The 22850-nt window shown below is 35.8% G+C and overlaps 1 protein-coding gene across 4 annotated transcripts in view; it reads right to left on the bottom strand.

Moving 5' to 3' along the window:
- RALGPS2 (Ral GEF with PH domain and SH3 binding motif 2) overlaps nucleotides 1-22850 on the bottom strand; it is a 161711-nt gene that overhangs the window by 19034 nt on the left and 119827 nt on the right. For 2 of the 4 annotated variants that reach the window (XM_084977768.1, XM_021063727.2), the window contains 8 exons: nucleotides 18088-18225; nucleotides 15895-15985; nucleotides 12530-12597; nucleotides 11193-11328; nucleotides 10199-10350; nucleotides 6613-6667; nucleotides 4101-4178; nucleotides 2088-2193 (listed from right to left, as the gene is read on the bottom strand). In XM_084977768.1, coding sequence (XP_084833894.1) covers nucleotides 2088-2193; nucleotides 4101-4178; nucleotides 6613-6667; nucleotides 10199-10350; nucleotides 11193-11328; nucleotides 12530-12597; nucleotides 15895-15985; nucleotides 18088-18225 — 824 coding nt within the window. The remainder of the gene's footprint in view (nucleotides 1-2087; nucleotides 2194-4100; nucleotides 4179-6612; nucleotides 6668-10198; nucleotides 10351-11192; nucleotides 11329-12529; nucleotides 12598-15894; nucleotides 15986-18087; nucleotides 18226-22850) is intronic. The other 2 variants (XM_084977769.1, XM_021063729.2) reach the window with 1 other exon arrangement.

The raw sequence follows: 22850 nt of genomic DNA, 5'->3' as shown, positions 1-22850 counted from the left end.
TAAACACATTATCCAAATGCTACTGGCTTCGCAGTGCCAAGGAGCTTCAGCTCCACTTCACTTCCACCATCTTGGCTGAACCTCCGAGTTTTATCACTTCTGAAGTCTTTATCTCAACTATTCTTGTCACTTTCTCTTGATACATTCTACCAGTACTTTCCTTCACTTTTCATATCTTGTATTGCTACTGCCTCCCCATCCCATACCCCTGCCTCTTTCTTCATATTTAGCACGCATTGCCAGGCGATGCCGTACATCTATTCCCTTCCAAATATTTCAACCGCGCTGCCCCTCTTCTGAAAAAAACCTCACCCTAATCATCTAATCAATCTAATCACCTAATCAATCTAATCATCTGATCACTGGCACTATATCATAGCAGTTGAATACTACTGGAGAAAGCACTTAATTGTGAGATCTGATACAATGACGACCACTAATCTCAAATGGAAATTAAGAGTACCTCACTTTTGCTCAATCAAGTCTTTATACCCACCTCTCTCTCGATAACTATTTTATACCCCATCTTCAAAATACTACCACTCCACTTCCTAGGGACACCACTGCATACTTCCTGGGAAAGAGAGATGAAGTCGCTGAGGACTACCTCCCAGACCAATTCCAGCTAATCAGTTGCTGGCAGACCCACCATTCTCAGCCTTTCTTCCCGCTCTAACAGGATAGTTGGCCCTCCTTCCAACAAGGGAGAAATTCAACTCTCCTTTTGTGCTCTAGATTTCTACCTCTTTCACCGTCTCCAGGGATTTGCTTTTGCGATGTTTTTCCTCTCCCCACTGCATCTCACCTGACTAGCTAGTCTTAGTCACTAACTGGCCTGGTGTCATTTCTTGATTATACCTGCCTGAGGTTTACTGTAATGTAAGAGGTAAATCATTTTTTATAAGAAGTCCTCATATCTTCAAAGCTTTAAGTGTAGATATATGAAGTTTTAATTCCAAATTAGATAATTATTTGAGAAAAGAAAAAAACCTCTCTCTAGTTATCAAACTACTGTGCTGCGACTGTTGAAAGGTAGACTTTCGTCTTATATTTGAAATTTTTGTTCCACTGAGTTTTTTTTTTTTTAATATAATTATGGTTAGAGGAAAAATTTTATCTGGGTTCTATTTTACATAGGAAAATAAAACCGCATTATAAAGATTTAAATAAACAACTTAGGACTGACAAAATTGGTTGAATTCTTTTTTTTTTTTTTTTTTTGTCTTTTCTAGGGCCACACCCATGGCACATGGAGGTTCCCAGGCTAGGGGTCTAATCGGAGCTGTAGCTGCTGGCCTATACCACAGCCACAGCAATGCCAGATCCAAGCCACATCTGCGACCTACACCACAGCTCACAGAAATGCCAGATCCTTAACCCACTGAGCGAGGCCGGAGATCGAACCTGCAGCCTCACAGTTCCTAGTTGGATTCATTAACCACTGTGCCATGACGGGAACTCCTGAATTCTATTTTTAGGGTTGCCATTCTCTATTTTCTATTTCTTCTAAACTTACTACTAAAATACTTACGACTTGTACTTTCGAGGTTCTCTAAGAAACAGTTCTGTACAAGAACTATGTTAGGGAGCAAAGCTAAGTAGACGAGCATCTTTTTTTTTTTTTTCCCCTTCTTTTTTAGGGCCTCACCTGTGGCATATGGAGGTTCCCAGGCTAGGGGTTGAGTTGGAGCTATAGCCGCCAGCCTACATCACAGCCACAGCAAGGCGGGATCTGAGGTATGTCTGCGACCTACACCACAGCTCATGGCAATACTGGATCCTTAACCCACTAAACGACGCCAGGGATCGAACCTGGCGTCATGGATGCTAGTCAGTTTCATTTCTGTTGAGCCATGACAGGAACTCCCAAGGAGCAGCTTGATTTAAGTACCCCAAATATATAATTTAACTAAAACCTATATGGCATAAAAACATTGGTATAGTAACATGTTAAATTTTATAACAATGTGAGACAGATGTATATTATAAATTATTTCAGGTACATTATATATCTTTTAATTGTCTTCATATTTTTTAAGTTCCTATTCATTTGCAAGCAGTTATATTAAAATATAATAAATTCTTACTGTAGGCTTTTTGCCTTCTTTTAACAAAGTTTTTCTCCTGAGAACACCTTGAATAGTAACAGCTCCTGGATATAAATGTACTGCCAAATCTTCTGATTCTGCAGAACTAGAATAATGAAATGAAGAAAAGAACATATAAGCACTTTTGTATATAGTAATTCTCAAGTAGGTAATTACACAAAATGTAAATATTCTTAATTTTAAAATTGTTATTTATTCAGAATGAGAAGACACTGATAATTACAAAGGATTACTGCTCTGAAATCTGTAAGCTGTCACAAAACTAAGCAGAAAGTTATTAAAGTCAGCAGTTGGTTAAAAAACACATTTTATTGCACACTTGAACAAATATAATTAAAAAATACATTAATTCACTTTAGTAAAGATCAAATTAGGGATTTCAGACTTTTCTTCTTAATATGCCACACCGCATCACTGCTCAAACTTTTTCTCCAACAGAAACTGAAGTCCTGGTAGGAAAGATGAGGATTCTATTTGTTAAAAGTATTTAAACATATAAAATAAAAAAATAAAAAAAATAAAAACAGCAACATCTCAAAAAAAGCAAAGAAGAAAAAGAAGCCTCATGCTTAATTACAGACGAAAGAAGTAATAAAGGTAATTAACAACATATTTAAAAAACTGACTTCCTGCAGTAAAATTTAATGACATTTAAATGTCGTCAATGCATCTAAAGATTATCAGCTCTCCAAGAAAGGAATAACTTCAAAACTCAAGATTTCTTTTTCCTGTATCTTAAGAAAACCATCACGGGAGTTCCCGTCGTGGCTCAGTGGTTAACGAATCCGACTAGGAACCATGAGGTTGCGGGTTTGATCCCTGGCCTTGTTCGGTGGGTCAAGGATCCGGTGTTGTCGTGGGCTGTGGTGCAGGCCGCAGACGCGGCTCGGATCCCGAGTTGCTGTGGCTCTGGCGTAGGCCGGCGGCTGCAGCTCCGATTCGACCCCTAGCCTGGGAACCTCCATATGCCACGGGAGCGGCCCAAGAAATGGCAAAAAGACAAAAAAAAAAAAAAAAAAAAAACACACACACACACAAAAAACAAAACCAAAACCCATCACAAAATAATCAAACATTTAAATACTTCCCCCCAACTCATTTGAGGTTCTATATTCATAAAACAAGAATGAGTTCTACACAAGTCAATTAAAATATGCATACTGTTAAAAAGAAATCTTTCTCTGATGTTTGACATGAACTGCAGAATTTCTACAACGGTGAAGAAAAATGAAGTTTGTCAGTTTATCCCTTTTCGGTTATTTAGGTGTCTTCAAAGTGACCTAAAAACCTAGGAACCACTAGAAATTTCATACTGAAGTTACTTAAAATTCAGGGAGGTATATACACAAGGAGATCAGACACCATTAAATTGACATAAAATTAACTTCTAAAGTTTGCTCTTTGGTTGTATTATGAGAATTGGTTGATTATCCATTACTGTTGACCTACAGCCCCCAATCAATCCAGCATCCTTACTTTCTTCTGCAGCAAATGTAGTGCAGAAAGAGAACAAGTATAACTAGAGGAACAACTGAATGAACATGAGACCAAATAAACATTATTTAATAAAACAGATTGTCTAAATGGTTCTGCAGTTAATCTGAAAAATTCTTACAAATTGAATGTAGACTTATCAGCAAAACAAATGCTTCCATTGCAACCTTTGGATAACAAGTGGATTTCTGTATGGATCATCCAATAACCAGCAACATTAGAAAGACCTATGCAGTTAAAAAGCTACTGATTTGGAATTATTTAAAAAATGTGACATACAGATGCAAGTTCTAGCAGTTAGCTCTGTGGATCAGAAAGAAGAGTTCAAATTTATCTCTAGATTAAATCTTGGAAAGAAAGTTTTTGTGGGTATTTTGTTTAGTTTTTAAACCGATTTATGTGAGGAAAGAACAGAAATAAAGTGAGACCACACCCATGTAAGCCAATCACCAACACCAAAGGGGAGTTCTGTGACCCCTGAATGCAGGGGGATTGTACCTGCTGGCCTTCATGTGGCTTCGATAGCCATTTCGTGCCACTCTTGTCACCGGGCCGAGAGAATGGTATAATCTGTTCCTGTTGGATTCCATTATAAATTATATGTATTATATACTTTTATTCACACAATCATCATCAATAACCTAGAACAGTATAATAATTTCTTTGTGTAATACAGCTTTGTAAATCCTACAAGAGGAGAGTATGTGGATGCTCTTTTCTTTTTTAAAGCATGCTGCATAAGTTCCAAAAATTTCTTTTCTTCTACGAATGATTCTAGAAGTAATTAATTAAAGGTGCTTATTAGGTTGAACCATATATTTATGTGCACGTTCACTTTTACAAATCTGCTAAAATAATTAAAGAGCTATTTATAACCAAACACTATCAAAGCCTGAAAAATAATTTAAAATCTATTGGTTTATATTTCAGTTATTGGACTCCACTTTAAATATGACACCTGGATTTATATAAATAATTCATTTTTATTATATGTCCCTATGAAGACACCTAAAAGGAACGTGACCTAAAAACTTAAAATTAATGTGGCCTAAATACCTTATTTTCCTTTTTTATATTAAATCCAAGAAAACTACTAGAAGAGAGGAAATGACTTACAATTACAAGCATTATTTTATTTCCACATCAACTAAAATAAATACAGGATAAAGCCAATAAATGACAAAAATGGCATGAGCTAATATCCATCCAAAATGGCATGGAACAACAAAGGAAATAATCACACACATAGAAACATTGATACTTCTTTGCTTAGGAAAAGCCAAAAGCAGCACTTTTGATAAATGACATTTAAAACAAAAAGTATTATTTTAGCAACTAAGGTAGCAACATATTTGATGTCTCTCTATTTTCAAAGTTCACTATGTACAAGCAGTATTTTAAATCCTAGTTCTTTACTACTTTTTTATCATTTCATGTCTGAGTCTTGCTGGGCAGCACTGATTTGCTCTCAAAATGTTCTAAGAGCCACTGATTTAAACTTGGCACAAGTACAGTAGATGCTTTTGGCTGCAAATGTCTGCAAAGCAAAACATGTGTCAAAAGAAAAATATTGTTTTGAGGTGTGAAGGTAACACTGTTAAATAATATCTTCAAAAGTAATCTGCTGGGATAAGAACAGATTATTTAATATAACATCATTCTGGTTATCTGCTTATAACTCACACAACATGACAAACGATTCTGTTCATCGATATCTTTTATTTAAGTTCAACACACTCTATAACCAACATCTAATAGTGTTATGTTTTTACTAGAAGGAAAGAACTAATTCATACAGATAGCACACCACAGTCAACCTGTGTTTTTCCCATTTCAGGCAAACCCAAATAAAGAGACTGAAAGAAAAAGTTGGAAGAGAAATCATATGTAAAAACAAAATTGTTAAAAATTCCACAAAACAAAGAGAACAAGACTTAGGAACAGTGATAATCGGAGTGGAAAGGCTCGAAAGTATTTTGAAGTATTGGGTTTCTAAGTAAAATCTTAGTCACATAATGGTGAGAAATCTTTATGAAGTTTCAAGAACAGGGATCTAATTTTCCAATTATACCATGAAAATAACCAGTTCAAATATAGAGTTCAATTTCAAATGTGTAACTACTATAATTGTTTTCTATTAAAAAGTGAATGACATGGAGTTCAGTAACTAAATATTTTCAACTTCATCAATTTTAATGACATTCAAAATTCAATCTAATCTTGTTGCTTAGAAACAGGTTGCAAAAAAACAAAACGAAAAAAAGAAGCTTAGGTTGCCTAGTTATATACAAAAGGGCAATTATTTTGGTCAAGATTCAAGTATCTTACTATGCCAATAGTAGAACTGAAGGGGTCAAAGACAATAAAAAAAATTCTAATGGGCATTTATTAAATAACAATGATTTGCACTGTTTGATTACATTTTTAGAAAAATCTTCTATTGGGAGATTAACATGGCATGATACTTGCTACAAGCAGATGACAGCTTTTATAGCTTAAAGCATCAAGGAAAAGCTAATAGAACATGACTTAACATTACTTCAGTATAAATCTATATGCTTTGTGCATACTTTGAATTAATGATAATTTAAATTCAAATTTCAAGCTGCTTTACTTACAGTATAATTTAAAATTTAGTAAGTCATTTTGCTCTTAACAAAGGAGTGGAGAATGAAGTTGAGCATTCCACTAAAAGCCTTAAAATTACTTGAACCAGAATTTAAGGCTATAATTTTACTTTTGAACACGTAAGTAGGTAAGCTGACTTTGATTGGTTATTATTATTTTTAAAATTAGAGTTTCAACTGTATTAAAATTCAAATGTATGTGTCCAGCCACCAAATAAACATGTCTTTACTAGGTAAGACTAAATTCTAGACTTAATTTCCACCACCAGCAGGAAGTTTAAATAACATAGTCCCTTAGAGATATATATTAAATGTCTTAAAATTCACATTATTGTATACTTTTAGATAAACTCAAAACAGTTTAAACGAACAATTTCTCTTACCTTTCAAAAGCAGGCCACGAGGTCTCTTCACTTAGTTCAGAGCCATCGCTGCTACCTAAAATCACAAGGTATCCTAACTTTTAACATCATAATTACGGTTCGGATTTTGTATTTTAAAAATAAATTCTCTAATTAGGCTTATAAAAAATGACAGTCATATTACTACCGGTTGAAAATTTTCATATCAATTCTTCATTCTATTATCATTTTGCTAAGTTTATTTTGAAATGTATTAGGATGGAGTTGACAAAACTATCCCAAATAATAAAAACAGCATAAAACATTTTTTCATGTATACTTATGGCTCAAATTCATTGTTACTAAACACTTTTTCTACCTTCAGAGATTGTACATAAGCACAAAATTTTTCATTATTAGGTTTATAATAATTTAAGACTAATGTAATTATGAATTTCTTAGAGGTTCATAGAGGTTCACAGCATACTTCCCTTTGCATTCCTTTTAAAACCCATTACTACTGAGGATAAAAAGCTTAAACGAAATTCAATTTCTGCCTTTAGAGGCAAGGGAGAAGAGGACAGAATCCCCGTAAAATTTTTAAAAAAAGGTGCTGAAATAATGTAAATTTTTCTCTCAGCCAGAAAGTCAGTTAAAATAGAAAGTTTTAAATGAGCTTAATTTAAATTAAATAGGTTAAGGTGATTTAAAAGTTACTTTAAAGATATACTGGCTCTCAAGAAAAACAATAGGTCCCTATGTATTGAGTTGAATCATCTATCAGACTTTTACAACTGGGATTCTATAAGAGGCTCAAACTTGAATCCTATTTTTTTTTTTTTTTTTTTTTTTTGTTCTTTTGTCCTTTTAGGGTTGCACTCCCGACACATGGAAGTTCCCAGGTTAGGGATCTAATCAGAGTTGTAGCCACCAGCCTATGCCACAGCCACAGCAACACCAGACCAAGCCACGTCTGCAACCTACACCACAGCTCACAGCAACACCGGATCCTGAACCCCCTGAGTGAGGCCAGGGATCCGAACCCACCACAGTGGGAACTCCTTGAATCCTATTAAGGAATCCATTAAATATGATGGATTAACACCTCTTCCATGCATTTAGAACAGCATAAGCTACAAAAGAAATTGGCAGAATTGATTAATAGTCACTGAAATAATTTTCTGGTTGTGTGATTCAGATGAGAAACTGCAGGTAATGTGTTGTTGGTAATGGGGTCTTGTAGATTATCTTTTGATGTGCAGAATTATGTGACAAAGATTGAAAATCCAAGCATAATTTGTATGACTTATTGTAGAAAACGTTAAGTTTTTCCAGAAACATGAAGCTCAGAGTAGATATGTCGCCTTTAGCTGGGCAAGACTACTTTAGGTTATTTAGACATGTGCCACATTAGAAAATATTTGAGGCCACAGTCCCAAACATTGGTTAATTTCGCTGGGATACCTTCTCAAAGCCTTCATGGTACAAATTAATATTGTATGTAAACGTTACAGCTAAGTGTATAGGAGAAATTGGCACAACATTGTAAATCAACCAAACTTTAATAAAAAAAGTTATAGCTAAGGAACAAAACTTTTTGTGATTATGAATTGCATGTGTGTTATTAACAACTACCATCTATGGTTATGAACTTATTTTCTTTTCAGAATGTTAAAGTTTTGAAGCAAACACCTGGAAGGTAATGCCTATGTCTAATGTTCTCAATTTATAAACAAGGATGTAACAATCTCTGTTTACCTGCCCAACCTTGGAATAAAAAAAAATACAAAGGCAAAAACTGAAACAGCCTCTTCTTGTTTTAAAAGGTCTCCAAACTAAGATACTAACTGTAACTGAATGAAATAACTAGTTAACTATCTGTGGTAACCAAAAGGATAGTTATGGAAACTAAAAGAAAATAAAACAGAAAATAAAAATTATAATACTGATGATAAGTATTATAGAAAAGCCAAATATTTTGTAATGAATTGAGAACTGTAGTTTTTAAAATTATTTTTTGCTTCAAGTGGCATGCTGGATTCTGTAAGTGTAACACATTAGTTCCCTGGAGAAAAAGCTCTTACTCTCTGTTTTGCAAAATTATTCCGAGTATTATTTTTCAGATTGAGATTGATATTTGCACGCAGGCAATTTACAGTATTAGTAAAGAGGTTATTTTAGGTGGGTGGCCAACTTGTCTTCTCTTTTGTACATTTTGTCATCATTTTATCATTTGCATTTATAAAAAGGGGAACACTGGAAAAAAAACGCTGAATGGAGCTTTCCAGCTCCAAAGCAATGTCACTTTCAGGGTTTGAGACTCTCAAGGGTTAAAGGCAGTCATTATGTTCAAGAAAATGAATGCCTACATTTCTTTCTATTGATTGTTCATTAATATTGAGATGATCATATTAATAATGAGAGGCTTAGCCCTTGAGCAACCTGGCACTTAAATCACAGAGGAAGACACGTTCCCCCTTTATTTCTTTTTAGAAACAAAAGCAGCATTATACGGCGATTTCATAACTGGTCAAAGAAATAATGTTCATCTAGAAGGTTCAGAAAATAAACAAAAGTTTAGGAAGTAAAAACAAACTCCTCTCTTAATCTCACACATCCTTTTTTAGTCCCGTTTTCTGCTCCCACGTCGTGAACAGCCATCTCTAGTTTTTTACCTCTCACTTTTCACCCTACTCCAATCAGGGCTTTGCCCACATTATTCTATAAAGCAAATGTGTCAAGGTCACCAAGAGATTTATCTTGCCAAATCCACTGATCAACTCCCAATCTCATCTTACTTCCCATTTGTGCATTTGATAGTGTATCTTCAACACTTTCTTCCCTTTGGAGACACTTCCTCTACTGGGCTTTTGTGATATTACACTGTTTTTCTCCCCCTATGTGAAACCTTCACTGGTCCCTCCCTTTGATGGCCCACCAGTGAAAAAAAATTTTTTTTTAATTCCATCTCTAAATGTTAGAATGCCTTCTGTTATTTATTTACACTCTGCCTAGGTACCTTCATTCAGTCTCATGGCTTGAAATACTATAACTACTATAAACACGTTTATTCTTACACTTCTATCTATAGACCTGACCATACCCCATTAGACTGCAGATTCATACATTCAATTACCTACCCGACAACTCAATATCTATCAAACATGTCTAAAACAGAATTCTTAACTCCTCAAACCTAGTCATCCTTCACAAATACCTCAACACCTACAAATGGCTGCTTTTCTAGTCCTCTCTGCCTTGGTAATAGCACACCCATTTAACCAGCTGCTTGATCCAAAAAACTCGGAGTCATAACTGATCTGCCCTTTCTCTCACCCCCACATTCCAACTGCATGCAGAAACCAATTTAACCAATCCACATTCTGTGCCCACCATTCTTTAAATGCCTGCCCTTCTGCAGTCAAAAACATCAAGCACTTTTCCACACCCTCATGAATTCTTAACTTCAGGAGCTACTAGTAATATGATCTTATATCTACTTGGCTACTTAGCTTTTATTAATTTTTTTTTCTATTTGTAGTAGGGTTAATGACTGTTTCCTAGCTGAGCTTTATTAAAAAATCTTATTTTATGTAAATTGGAACCCTCTCAGAGAAATGTTTCTCACCTATTGATATTCCACTAGAAAGAGTAGAGCTTTCAGCTTGGCCTCGAGATGGTGCATGGGGCTCCATGACGCTATCATCTAACAGATGTCTTGGCCCTGCATTTGGGAACGTTGCACTCTTAAACTCTGCTGTGTTCATTTTATGAATGAAACTGGAAACAAAGAGAAATAGTTTTCATATCTCTTATTAGTGTTACTAATTCAGGATATAAAAGATACTCTTGTATAAAGATTCAGGATATAAAAGATTTGCCTGCTATTCTGAACTCACGTCTGAACTCTCATACTAATGAACACACAGATTTTACCATGAAAGGCTCAAATTTTAACAGTTTAGGAAAAAATTTTCAGGAAACCAGGCCAGATCTACCTGTGGAACAGAGAATACTTAATTTCATCCTGAGTCTTGGGTCCATTAAAAATTGTTCTCACATTCACTTCTGGAAAATAGCCACTATATTTTCATGAAAATCACAGCAAGGGTAAACCTTGGGCCCCATTTTAAGGAAACAATCTTGCAAAAGCTAAACAAAAAATCAGCTTCCCTTTCTTTGTATTTAGAGGTAAAAAAATAATTTTTATAGACTTTATCTATGGTGACTTATTTTGGTTAAGATAAGCAATGACTGTCTTGATATAATTTAACATGAAAATGTATACTGCTTTCCTAATTTTATTTCTGATGATAATCTATAATGTTAATTTTTCTCTTCCAAATGCGAAGGCACTGTTGGGAAAAGCTCATTTCCAAATCAAGGTGCAGGGACGGAGGCACTGGTGGTTCAGTGGTAGAATCTCACCTCCCAAATTAAGGTGAAGAAAGAAATAAATGCCTTTATGCAAACAAGGTATTTTACTAAATCGGAAAAAGACTATTGTTACACAAATAAAACTATGCAAGGACATTATTTTCTGTTCACTAATAAAGTAAACAGAATATAAATCCAACTGGAAAAAACACAAAAAATTTTAAGATAAAATTAAAAATGCTGACTTATAACCCAAGCTATGGCACTTCCTATGTCCATGTGGAATCAAGTTCCGAGGGGATGGCGGTGTCTGTGGCAGCAAGGCTCCCTCAGCTGCCACACTTTTTCTTCCACTCTGTGGAGATGCTCCTACTTCAGGACCTAAGGGTTAAATTTAAGAGGGAGAGAGGGAGAGAGACGGAGAGAGAGAGAGAGAAAGAGGGAGGAAGGGAGGGAGAGAGAGAAAGGGTCAAACGGTTTTAAAAGATTGTTTTATTTTTCATCCTTTATATGAAATATAAGCTGTTTAAATTTTACGATAATATTAATGTTCATTCTATTTAACTTACTGAACATGAAAAATACTTTCTCAGTCTTAAAACATAACATCTCAAAACATACAGAATCCATTCATTTCTATCTGTTTTCCTTGCACTAAGTAGGCAGGATGACTAGTTCCCATTCACAGAGTCAGAGGGGTGGGCTAAGGATCTCACATCACAGGTGAAACCTGGACTTAACACTCAGGTTTTCTAAGTCCTAGTTCAGTGCTCATTTAATTTTATATATTACTTCTTCTCTCTTAATTTCAACTTCTTAGATAACGAATGTATAGGGTAGGTCAAGCATTCGAGTTAGAATTTATATCTATAGTGATACTACTCAAGCTTACCTAAACAGAACCCAAAAGTACACAGATTTGCAAAATATTGAGAATGAAAAGAAAACTTTAAAGAGATTAGATTGAAATGCTTCCCTCTGCTTAAAATACTCTTCTCCCAGATAATGTCATGTTTTTGCTTCCTTATCTCCTTAACAACTTATTAGATAGGCTTTAATATATTTTTAGAATACACAGTAATACAAATCTTGGTGTCAAGGTCTATATTTGGAATTTTAGAAAACATATCAGCTATGACTATTTTTAAATTATTTTCAATTCTTGGTCCAGCATTAGAGTGAAATTTTAAAAAAACTTAAGCCACTAAAATTGACTCCTATAATTATATGAATTAGTAGAACGTTCCACTTAGACCACAAAAATTTCTCATGTAATCAATCTTTGTTGCCTGGGAGACTGTATTCTTAATTTTATAAAACTATATATTCATAAACACTTATTTACTATTTTATGTTGGTTGTATCTATTTTTTTTTGAGTAGTTGCGTATATATTTGCACATTACTGACAAACTTCAAGCGAAAACTTAAACAAAAAACCAAATAGAAATATATATTTTAATACCAAAAAATAAAACTGCATGCAGAATAGAATGTGCTAAGTATTTATTCACTTTGGAGTACATTCCTTCTCATTAGGTTAGCTGGTTTATTACCCGGGAATGGGAGAAAGCTGCACTAACCTACTAAATCTTCCCTGGAAGCAGCAGAACGTGGTGTGCTTGTCCCTGGTTCTATCTTTAATGAAAGCCTGAAGTTCAAAAAGAAACAAAGTACATAAAATGATTAACATTTGACAAAACAATATTAAAATCATCTATTTTGTCCCCAAAGCCTGAAAACATTTTTATAAAGTAATCTCAGCTATATATTTTTCTTTGACCATGATCTTTTTTTCTAATACATATATTTCAAGGACTTCATTGATAATTTCCTATACCGCAAATGTCATCATAGAGAACAGATAACACAGACCTTATTTTCTATTATGTACCAAACTAGAAATAATAGTAAAAAAGTAGTAATAATAATAAAGGGAAGAAGATGATAAACAGTCTTCTATCTTCTCTCTGCCCTGTGGTTTTTCAAAATTAAAATACGAGTACAAATTATCTGTTTTCTTGGTGTAGGGCTCCCGGATAGGAGCATACTTTTTGAGTACTCAGATTTCCTTTAACGTGTTTGGTAAGCATGATCTTTTAATGTTAAGTCTCCTTTCTCTTTTAGACCAATATCATCTTATGGTTATTTTAAGAAATATTAGGGAGGGAAAAAATCAAAAAGTCGTATCTAAAAAGTCATCTCCCGAAATTACTCTAATATTGCCAAACAATTCAACACATTTAAAAATACTTGATGAATGACTAAAAGCTATTTTAACTTAAGGTTATGTACTGATACTTGACAACTAAATTCAGTAACTGTCACATGTAAATTTTTTTTCTAGACTTTAATGGATGGGCTGATGGCCCTTGTAGCACTGAAAATTTCAAAAGCGCCTCATTTAAAACTAACCATCCAAAAAGTCAACCAACTCAACTTATCAAAAGGAAGATCTATACAAAGAAAAAGTCTGTTTACAAATTTCTGATAAATCCCTTTCTTAAGTCAAAGTCTATTAGTAGGTACCTAAGTTCCATGGAGAATAATATATCAGTTTGGCATTCCACAGTGAAGAACAGACTATATTTCTAGTCAGTGGAAACTGACTGATAGTTTCCTACCAGTGGAAACTGTTTCAGGAAATGGGACACTAAAGCAGTTGTAGAAAACATTTTGGTGTAACCCACAAAATACATTTTGGTGTAGTCTGTATTATCACCAAACATCTGTCTGGAAATTAATGAAGACTTTTTTACTTTCAGCATTCTACCAACTGGAAATTTTTATAAATTTGTATAATACTAATGATATTCATAATGATAAATTTTAAGTTCTTAACTTCTATTTCTTTAACACTGTAAAGAAATCATATGATTATATTCCAAACATTTGAAAGTGTAAAATGCATGTAATGAACATATGCATGATTAAGCATTTTGCTCTTTTTCTTTTTACAGAGCAGTTTACTTTAAATATTTAAGCTCCGGACTATGCTGAATTCATTCACTGAACACCCGTTTTATGTCTCTTGAGCCAGATACAGAAATTTTAGTAACTACTTAAGTCATATTTTGAGTTTTAAAATAATCATCTGTACCTATTTGGACAAAATACGAGTGTTTTGTCCTACGTCATTAATTAGAGAGATGGAAGAAATAGTGATAAATACGACAGACTACCTAACTCAAGAAGCTAGGGTAACATTAGATCTGTCAACTCCAACCTTAAAATGCTGATCCAATGACCTCATACATTTTCAAATGAATTACCCTGTAAAAGCTTTCTTTAAAATAAAAATTGAGAAGTTCCCGTCATGGTGCAGTGGAAACGAATCCAACTAGGAACCATGAGGTTTCAGGTTCTATCCCTGGCCTCCCTCAGTGGGTCCAGGATCTGGCATTGCTGTGAGCTGTGGTGTAGGTCGCAGACGCGGCTCGGATCTGGCGTTGCTGTGGTGTAGGCCGGCAGCAACAGTTTCAGTTAGACCCCTAGCCTGGGAACCTCCATATGCTGCGGGTGTGGCCCTAAAAAAAAAGACCAGAAAGAATAAATAAACAAAAATTGATGTAGAAATATATAGTTAGGAGTTCCCGCTGTGGCTCAGCGGTAACAAACTTGACTAGTATCCATGAGGACGCGGGTTCACTCCCTGGCCTTGCTCAGTGGGTTAAGGATCCGGAATTGCTGTGAACAGTGGTGTAGGTTGCAGGTGCAGCTTGGACCCAGAGCAGCTATGGCTGTGACTGGCAGCTGCAGCTCTGATTCTACCCCTAGCCTGGGAACTTCCATATGCCACAAATGCAGCCCTACAAAGCAAAACAAACAACAAAAAAAACCCCACACATGCAAAAAAGAAAAAATATTTGAATGCTTGCGAACAGGTGGCATAAAAAAGCTGAAAAACTATTTTTTTAAATTAACAGATGAAACTACAAGGAAAACGAGAGGCCTCAAAAGAAATAAGCTCTTTATCGTCCTATCTTTTGAAGAAACTTGGCAGTTATGATGCCACTAAAAAATAAAAAGTGTTAATAATTCAAAAATCCCACCTACCTTGGGCATTACTGTGGATGCTTAAGGAAAAGGAAATGGATATCAGCTCTTTTGTTGTTGTTGTTGTTGTTTCTGTTTGTTTGTTGTCTTCCTGGGGCCGCACCCGAGGCATACGGAGGTTCCCAGGGTAGGGGTCCAATCAGAGCTGTAGCCACCGGCCTACGCCAGAGCCACAGCAACACGGGATACGAGCGGAGTCTGCGACCTACACCACAGCTCACAGCAATGCCAGATCCTGAACCCACTGAGCGAGGCCAGGGATCGAACCCGCAACCTCATGGTTCCTAGTCGGATTCGTTTCCACTATGCCATGATGGGAACTCTGATATCAGCTATTTTAAAAGTAAGTTTTAAAACCTTTAACAAAGAACTTGTTCTAACAGAGAAAAGGCTAAGTATGGTGCTACCCTGGACAAAGAGGTCCCTAACCCTGAGTCCAGAAGGTTCAATATTCTCTCAAAACACAAAAACAACAGAAAAAAAGTACAAACTTATGTTTTAATTACCATTAAAAAAGGCGTAATTTTTCTATTTATAGGCTGTCTCATTAGCTTTTTAGCCCATTCAAAGACAAGTTTCCACAAATGAATCCGTGAATATAAAGAAAGGAATAAATTTAAAACTAGAACTATCAAAAATTAGTTCTCAGCAATTTGAGAAATATGAAATGTTTTTTTAATGGAAGAACAGAGGAGGTATTTGTATATTGATTTAATCACATCAAATGATTACAAAGAAATACATGTAAACACCTTTACTATTGTAAATGTACCACTGGATTAGATATTCACATGATAAGATGTAGGATGTACATGTTTAATTAAGTACCAAGGAGGAGACGGTGGAGGACAGGAGAAGAGTTATACAAACCACTTCTGAAGATCCAACTTACTTATAATTATCATCTTCCACAAACTTTTGTAGTTCTTCTATATACTGAACAGAGTTCAGGTATTTTTGGACATGAGGCAACATGGGGATATCTAGGCAAAATGTGATAAATTATTAATCAGATTAATTATCTGATAAAGTACATCTTAGGCAGAATTTTAAAAGTTAAGTTGAGAAAAATATAATTAAAGGTAAAGGTAAATTAAGGTCACATGACACCAACACTTAACTTAAATTAACTCCTGAAGGACATTACTGAGGTAAGTATTATTTGATGTAAAACTGGAAGTAATTGAGAAAACTAAAGGAGCATGCTGTTTGTATAGATTAAAATAAACCAACCAAACAGCTCTGTTTACAAAGTCCAACATATTTGAGAAATTTCAAGAAAAAAAATCAGAGACATCATTGTGATTTATATTCAAATCTCATCTAAATGCAAGGGAGTTTTGTCTCCTTTTTTAAAGAAGCCTGGCTCTCATTTGTAAAGTTTTCCGTTCCCTACTTAGATATTCCCATTGTGGCACCATGGAAATGAATCTAACTAGGAGCCATGAGGTTGCGGGTTCGATCCCTGGTCTGGCTCAGTGGGTTAAGGATCTGGCGTTACCGTGAGCTGTGGTGTAGGTCACAGACACGGCTCAGATCCCACATTGCTGTGGCTGTGGTGTAGGCTGGCAGCTGTTGCTCTGATTAGACCCCTAGCCTTGGAACCTCCATATGCCGTGGGTGTGGCCCTAAAAAGCCAAAAAAAAAAAAAAAAAAAATTTTTTTTTTTCAGATAAGGTTAATTTAACATTAAAACTTGGTGTTATGTTAAAAAATTGAGAAAAGGACAAAATAAGAAATTATTTAACTTTCTGGTAATGTAAACTCACTATTTTTAAATGGCATAAAAAGAATATAGCTTTAACAGCCTACCTTTATTCCCTATCAAACTCAAAGCATTCAAACATTTAAGACATTTTATTTTTTATCTTTTATTTATACATATATTTTTTTTCTACTGTACAGCATGGTGACCCAGTTACACTTACATGTATACATTCTTTTTTTCTCACATTACACATTCCATCGTAAGTGACTAGACAAGAGTTCCCAGTGCTACACAGCAGGATCCCATTGCTAACCCCTCCCGAAGGCAACATTCTGCATCTATTTACCCCAAGCTCCCAGTCCCTCCCACACCCTTCCCTTCCCTCTTGGCAACCACAAATCTATTCTCCAAGTCCATGAGTTTCTTTTCTGTGGAAAGGTTCCTTTGTGCTGTATATTATATTCCAGATATTACACAGTATTTGTCTTTCTCTTTCTGACTTACTTCACTCAGGATGAGAGTCTCTAGTTCCATCCATGTTGCTGCAAATGGCATTATTTTGTTATTTTTTATGGCTGAGTAGTATCCCACGGTATATATACACCACATCTTCCTAATCCAATCATCTGTCAGTGGACATTTGGGTTGATTCCATGTCTTGGCTATTGTGAATAGAGCTGCAATGAACATGCAGGTGCATGTGTCTTCTTTAAGGAGAGTTTTGTCCAGATATATGCCCAAGAGTGGAACTGCTGGGTCATATGGTAGTTCTACGTATAGTTTTCTAAGGTACCTCCATACTGTTCTCCATAGTGGTTGTACCAGCTTACATTCCCACCAACAGTGCAGGAGGGTTCCCTTTTCTCCGCACCCCCTCCAGCATTTCTTTGTCATTTAAGACATTTTAAAGAAACCCCCAACTCTTCTAATCGCTTGGATTAGCAACAAGCTCTTTCTACATACGTGTTTCCATAAAGTACATCTTGGACAACAACTGGTTATTTACTCAACCCGGGACTCAAGAAAGCTTACTAGGATAGACTGTTACTAGGATCAAGGGTCTCAGCTCCTTTCCTAGCTAAAAAACATAAGAAATATTTACATAATAGATCAGAGATCAAATGAGATGAAGAGAACGGAAAATAATTTTGAAAATTATGCTAGTAGCAAAGTTGCTATAAAATAGCAGAAGTGTGAAAGATAAATCTTAGCATCTTAAATATGAAAGACTCCAATTCCTTCATGCAAGATCTTAAAACACTTCAATGAAAATCATTATTTTCTTTTATGTTAGGACAATGTCCCTCTGATGTGACAAGTGGCCATCAATCTCTGTAAACAAATCCACAGAATCATACCATTACCCCCAGAACTCACCATATTCACATGACTGCTGTAAATCAGAAATTATTCGAAGGATGTTATTCATCAAATTTGATCTTTGCTCATTTTCTAGAATGCTGCCAGTGGATGGGTACGCTGAATCAATGTATGTTAAATCTGACAGATAGATACCTAAAATGAAATTAGATAAAATGAGTGTTTTCCTACTTATAGCTTGGAAGAGAATAGTTTATAGCTGTATTTCGATATGTGCCATAGTTAGAATATATTATTATTAATACACTGCATTCTTGTTAAAACATGACCACTGAGGCCTAGATTTCCCTAGAGTTGGGGTCAGACATGTAAATATGTTTTTTGTAGATGTTCTCTTATGATATTATTTTAAGACATGGTTTGAGGATGGAGTTAAACTCCATACCTACCTACGGGAGCTAATGGGAAGAAGCTGAGCTCCTGAACTGCCTCTGCCTCCAACTAATTGTATATAATGAAGACAGTTATTTCAAGTTGCACGTAAGACAGTTATTCTAATCTCTGAACCTCAATTTTTACATCTATACATCTAGTACCTATTTTCCAAGTTGTGGGACAGCCCCAAGAAGTGAAGTAAGCCAGCCTAACCAGTACCTGGCCATGTGGTAGTTATCTAATGTTAGTTCTATACGCCCCTTGCCTTGAACTGATAACATCACTTGAGTCTTTAACTACTTTGGAGGTTAATCCTGCCCTTTTTCTGTACCAACAAATATATCCCCCCAAACAATGCGGCTGCACTAGTTCTAGATATGAAGGTTCACATTATTAAAAGCATTTCCTGAGAGTTGACTGTGCACATGTAAAGTGTGTAACACAACTACAGCTGGAGAGAAAAACATCCTTTCCTACTTTTACCTCCTTATTCTACGTCCACGAACTCTCAGGGCAAATGCAATCACAGTGATGTACCTGCTGCCTTTCCAAATCAATGGCCCTATGTTTTTTCTCATACCATTTCTTCCATCTTGAGTAATCCCTAGACTCAATCAGATTTTATCCAGGTCACTGTCAACTGTTCTTTAGTTTTCTCAAAGATTCCAAGAAAGGAATTTAGAAACTGTCTAGTTTAAACCCTTCTTTCTATAGATGAAGAGCCTAAGGCCCACGGTTATTAAGGACATGGCTGATGCTGTGTGAACTGTTAGCTGGAGCTCAAGTATACACTTGTACCCCAGGTTTTTTTTTTTTTTTTTTTTTTAAGATTACACTCTGTATAAACTCATACAGTATCTATACCATTCACCTGATAATTTTTGTGACTCTGTAATCTCCTTATTGAAACTCTTTCGTATTAATATCTTAACTGCTCACAACTAAACTCATTCTGGTGGTTGCTCTACCTTGCATTCTAAAAGATGAAGATCCTGACCTGTATTTTCAGCCATTTGGTGCTTAACACAATGTAAAAGGCTGACATGGCAATCCTTTCATTCATCCTAGTACCGTTCCTTTCCCATTCAGTAAATCTTAACAGTATTCTTTAAGCCACCTACCATAAATACTTCTTTTTCTTTAGAGACTCTCCACTTCATTTTTTATGACTTCAAATAAATCTACAGCCTAGCTCCTTTCCTTCTCCTCTACTCTCAGAGGAAGAAGAATCTTTTTCTTCTTTCCAAATCTAAACTGTGATTTTGAATGTAATTGCTACTGCCTCCTTTAAAATACCCACTGTTGCTTTCACTATCATTCACCCTCTCCTGGCTTCTCTCCAGAGCCAATGCACACACTTAAATCTCCTTTACTTAAGAAAACAAAATCAAAGCAACACTTCCTTTAAATCTGATCCCCTCCTCAACATAGGACCCTTGCCTTTCCTCTCTTCAACAAACAACCTGAAAGAGAAACAAAGACTAGTCCACTTACTTTTTAAACCTTATTCTACTTTCGCGTAGTATTTGATACATATAAAGTTTCTCTGTGACAGGAAAAACTGGGATAGACTGTGGAAGGACCAAAAAGATGACTGGGTATCCCACCTCCAGTGCATCCATTTGGCTGGAGCTATTCTACAGCTCTGTAAGTTGTTGAAAACTGGTAATAATACAGATGCTTGTCCGTAAGAACGGCAGTGGACTCTGTGCGGTGGGATGTTAACTGGTTACTGCCCGGTGGATGATGACCACTTTTGCAACTATCTGTAAGTTCACGTCAGCATTCCTGACTGCCTGCGTGGGTGTATGTGCAGTACTCTGAATTCGCCCTTGCGATGGTTGTGGTATCTTCCTGATTCCCTTAAACATTTGATGATTTAAACTAAACCTCTGACAAGTACGCACTTCGTATTTATGCAAGAATCATGATTTCATCTTTCTAAAAATAATAGTTTAACACACGTAAAATTGGTTGTTATCAAACAAATACTTGTCAACTTCAGATCTACAACATCAGTACTGTTGCCTCATCTACATGCCCTTTCCCTGTATCACGTCTCTTCCTGTCTAGAGGTAACCAGTATTCTGAATTTTAAGATTATTCTCTTGGTTCTTTTAAGACACATGTCTATATTCCTGCACAATACATTATTTTACTTTTGCTTATTTTTAAGCTTTAAAAAATCATACTTTATATGTGCGATTAAATGACAATATCAGTAAGGTTAGAATGGGTACACAATAAGTGATCTATAAGTGGTTGCAAACAGATTTTAAAAAATATAGCCTATGACCACTTTCTCTCACTCACTATCTTGTTTCTAAGACTTACTCGTGTTAAGTACAGCTATAATTTCTTAAATTGAGAATAAACTCATAAGTAACAATATCACAATTTACTTATTCACTTTATTTGATAGAGTTTCCAGTTACTCCCTCTGCCCTCCTTGTTGCTATAGACATTCTTGTATACGCCTCTTGGCACATATGGAGAAGAATTTCTCTGCATTTATACACACACACACACACACACACACACACACACATAAAATGTTCAACTTTTTAACACAATGCCACATTTTTTTTTAAAGCTGTATTAATTTATTCTCTGACCGACAGTAAATTTCTACCTATCCACACTTGTGCTAACACTTTGTACATACTATGAAATCCACATCTCTCATTTGCTGATAGTTATTGTAGCAAAGGCATAAATAACCTCTTCTCATCATTAAATCTTCAGACATTTCTGCAGTATTTGGACTATTCCCTTTGTTGCTTCGTCTTACTGGCTTGAATCTTCCCAGCTTCCACCCTCCCTCCGTTTTTCTTCTTTCTCACATTCCCTGGAAGCTGGTATTCCCCATGGTTTTGTCATTAATCTTCTCACTCTACATGTACTTCTGAGGCTTCAACTATCAGCTAATTGCTGATGACTCTCTAAACTCTCTATAGAACGCAGCTCCTGACTTTCATTTTCAATTTAACATACCAAACGAATCCTTACCTGTCCCTAAACACCTCCCATTCTACTGTCCAAGCCTGGCTGGTGATACTATTAATTGTTCAAGTTAGAAAGCTTTAAATTGACCAAACAAAAAAGCTCAGGAGGAGCTTACTACCTCATATTCTTCCGGATTAAGCTATTAGTGAATACGATATCACCAGTGAATGATTAAAAGATGTATTACCTAAGTCAGAGGCTAGAAGCTGTCGTGATGTTTTTGAAATCAGGAAAATCCGTACGAAATATCTACACAACCCCCTTTTCCTTAAAAAAGGGGGGAGGGAGATCTGGCAACAACAAGGTACAGTTGAAAAGGGTGTCGATCCCAATATACTAATCACTAAGGATGCCAGGGTGTCGTAACTATTTTCCTCTGCTTCCCTACTTCCAGTTAATTTCACTTATTACATTACCTGCTTCATTCTTCTAAGCATTTGTAGGCCTTTGACGATGGAATCCCTGCCATACCTGTGTATGTCACAGGAGTTTAAAGAAACAAGTCTGTGAAAGAACTAGAAACTAAGCTGACTTTAAGTAAGGATGCGGATCAACAGTCGACGGTAGAGCCTGAGAAAGAGCAAAGTAGTACAAAGAAAGGCAAAGAAGAGGGGAAATCCCTGGGTGTGTATAGAAAAGTAGAAGCCCCCAGGTTTTATCTGGAAGCAGCAGTCAGCAATTACATAATCCACCGAGAGACAGTGTGGCCGCCTGCTTTGGAGTTCAGAGTCAAATCCCAGTCCACCGCTTAGCACTGAATTCCTAAGCCAAACTACTTAAGATACCTCAATTTGTGTCTCCTCAGCCAGAGTTAATCAACATTTCTTCATCTAATGAAACACGAAAGCAGAATGGATACTCAATAGTGACTAAGCCCTCTCCAGCACCCTAATTTCACAGCAGAAGAATTGGGCCCGAGGTAGATAAAGTGACCTGTCTAAGTACTCGTAGCCAGGGGGGTTGGAACTCTCTCTTTTTTCCTCCACTCAGTCCAGGGTTAGGTTTGCTTTTAAATCACAACACGTCGACTAATAAGAATAACCGTACGCCGACAAGAGGGGTCATGTTGCAGAACGGGAGGAAGTGACATTACACAACATCGGAATTTAATTATATAACATTAGTATTCAAAAAGTATTAAGTTTCTGAAAGGATTTTATACATAGCTTTCTACCTATTTTTGGCAATTATATATAACGCAGTTTTCTCTTTGAAACATTACACAGCACCTAGTACAACAACATCAGGGTTCTCCTAACTTTAAAACCTTCCGAAATGGCAACTTCGTAAAATGTTTAAAATTTCTTCTAGGCTATAAAGAGTAGTATATGATTTAGGGGGCTGCCTATGAGAACAGAGTCTAAAAAACAAACTCATCA

Source organism: Sus scrofa, chromosome 9, assembly GCF_054392235.1.
Source record: "Sus scrofa isolate SSC_HxYL_T2T_F1_AM1 chromosome 9, Sscrofa_HxYL_maternal_Yorkshire_Landrace_v2.0, whole genome shotgun sequence".
Classification (NCBI taxonomy): Eukaryota; Metazoa; Chordata; class Mammalia; order Artiodactyla; family Suidae; genus Sus; species Sus scrofa.
This window is presented reverse-complemented; position numbering and strand designations above follow the sequence as displayed.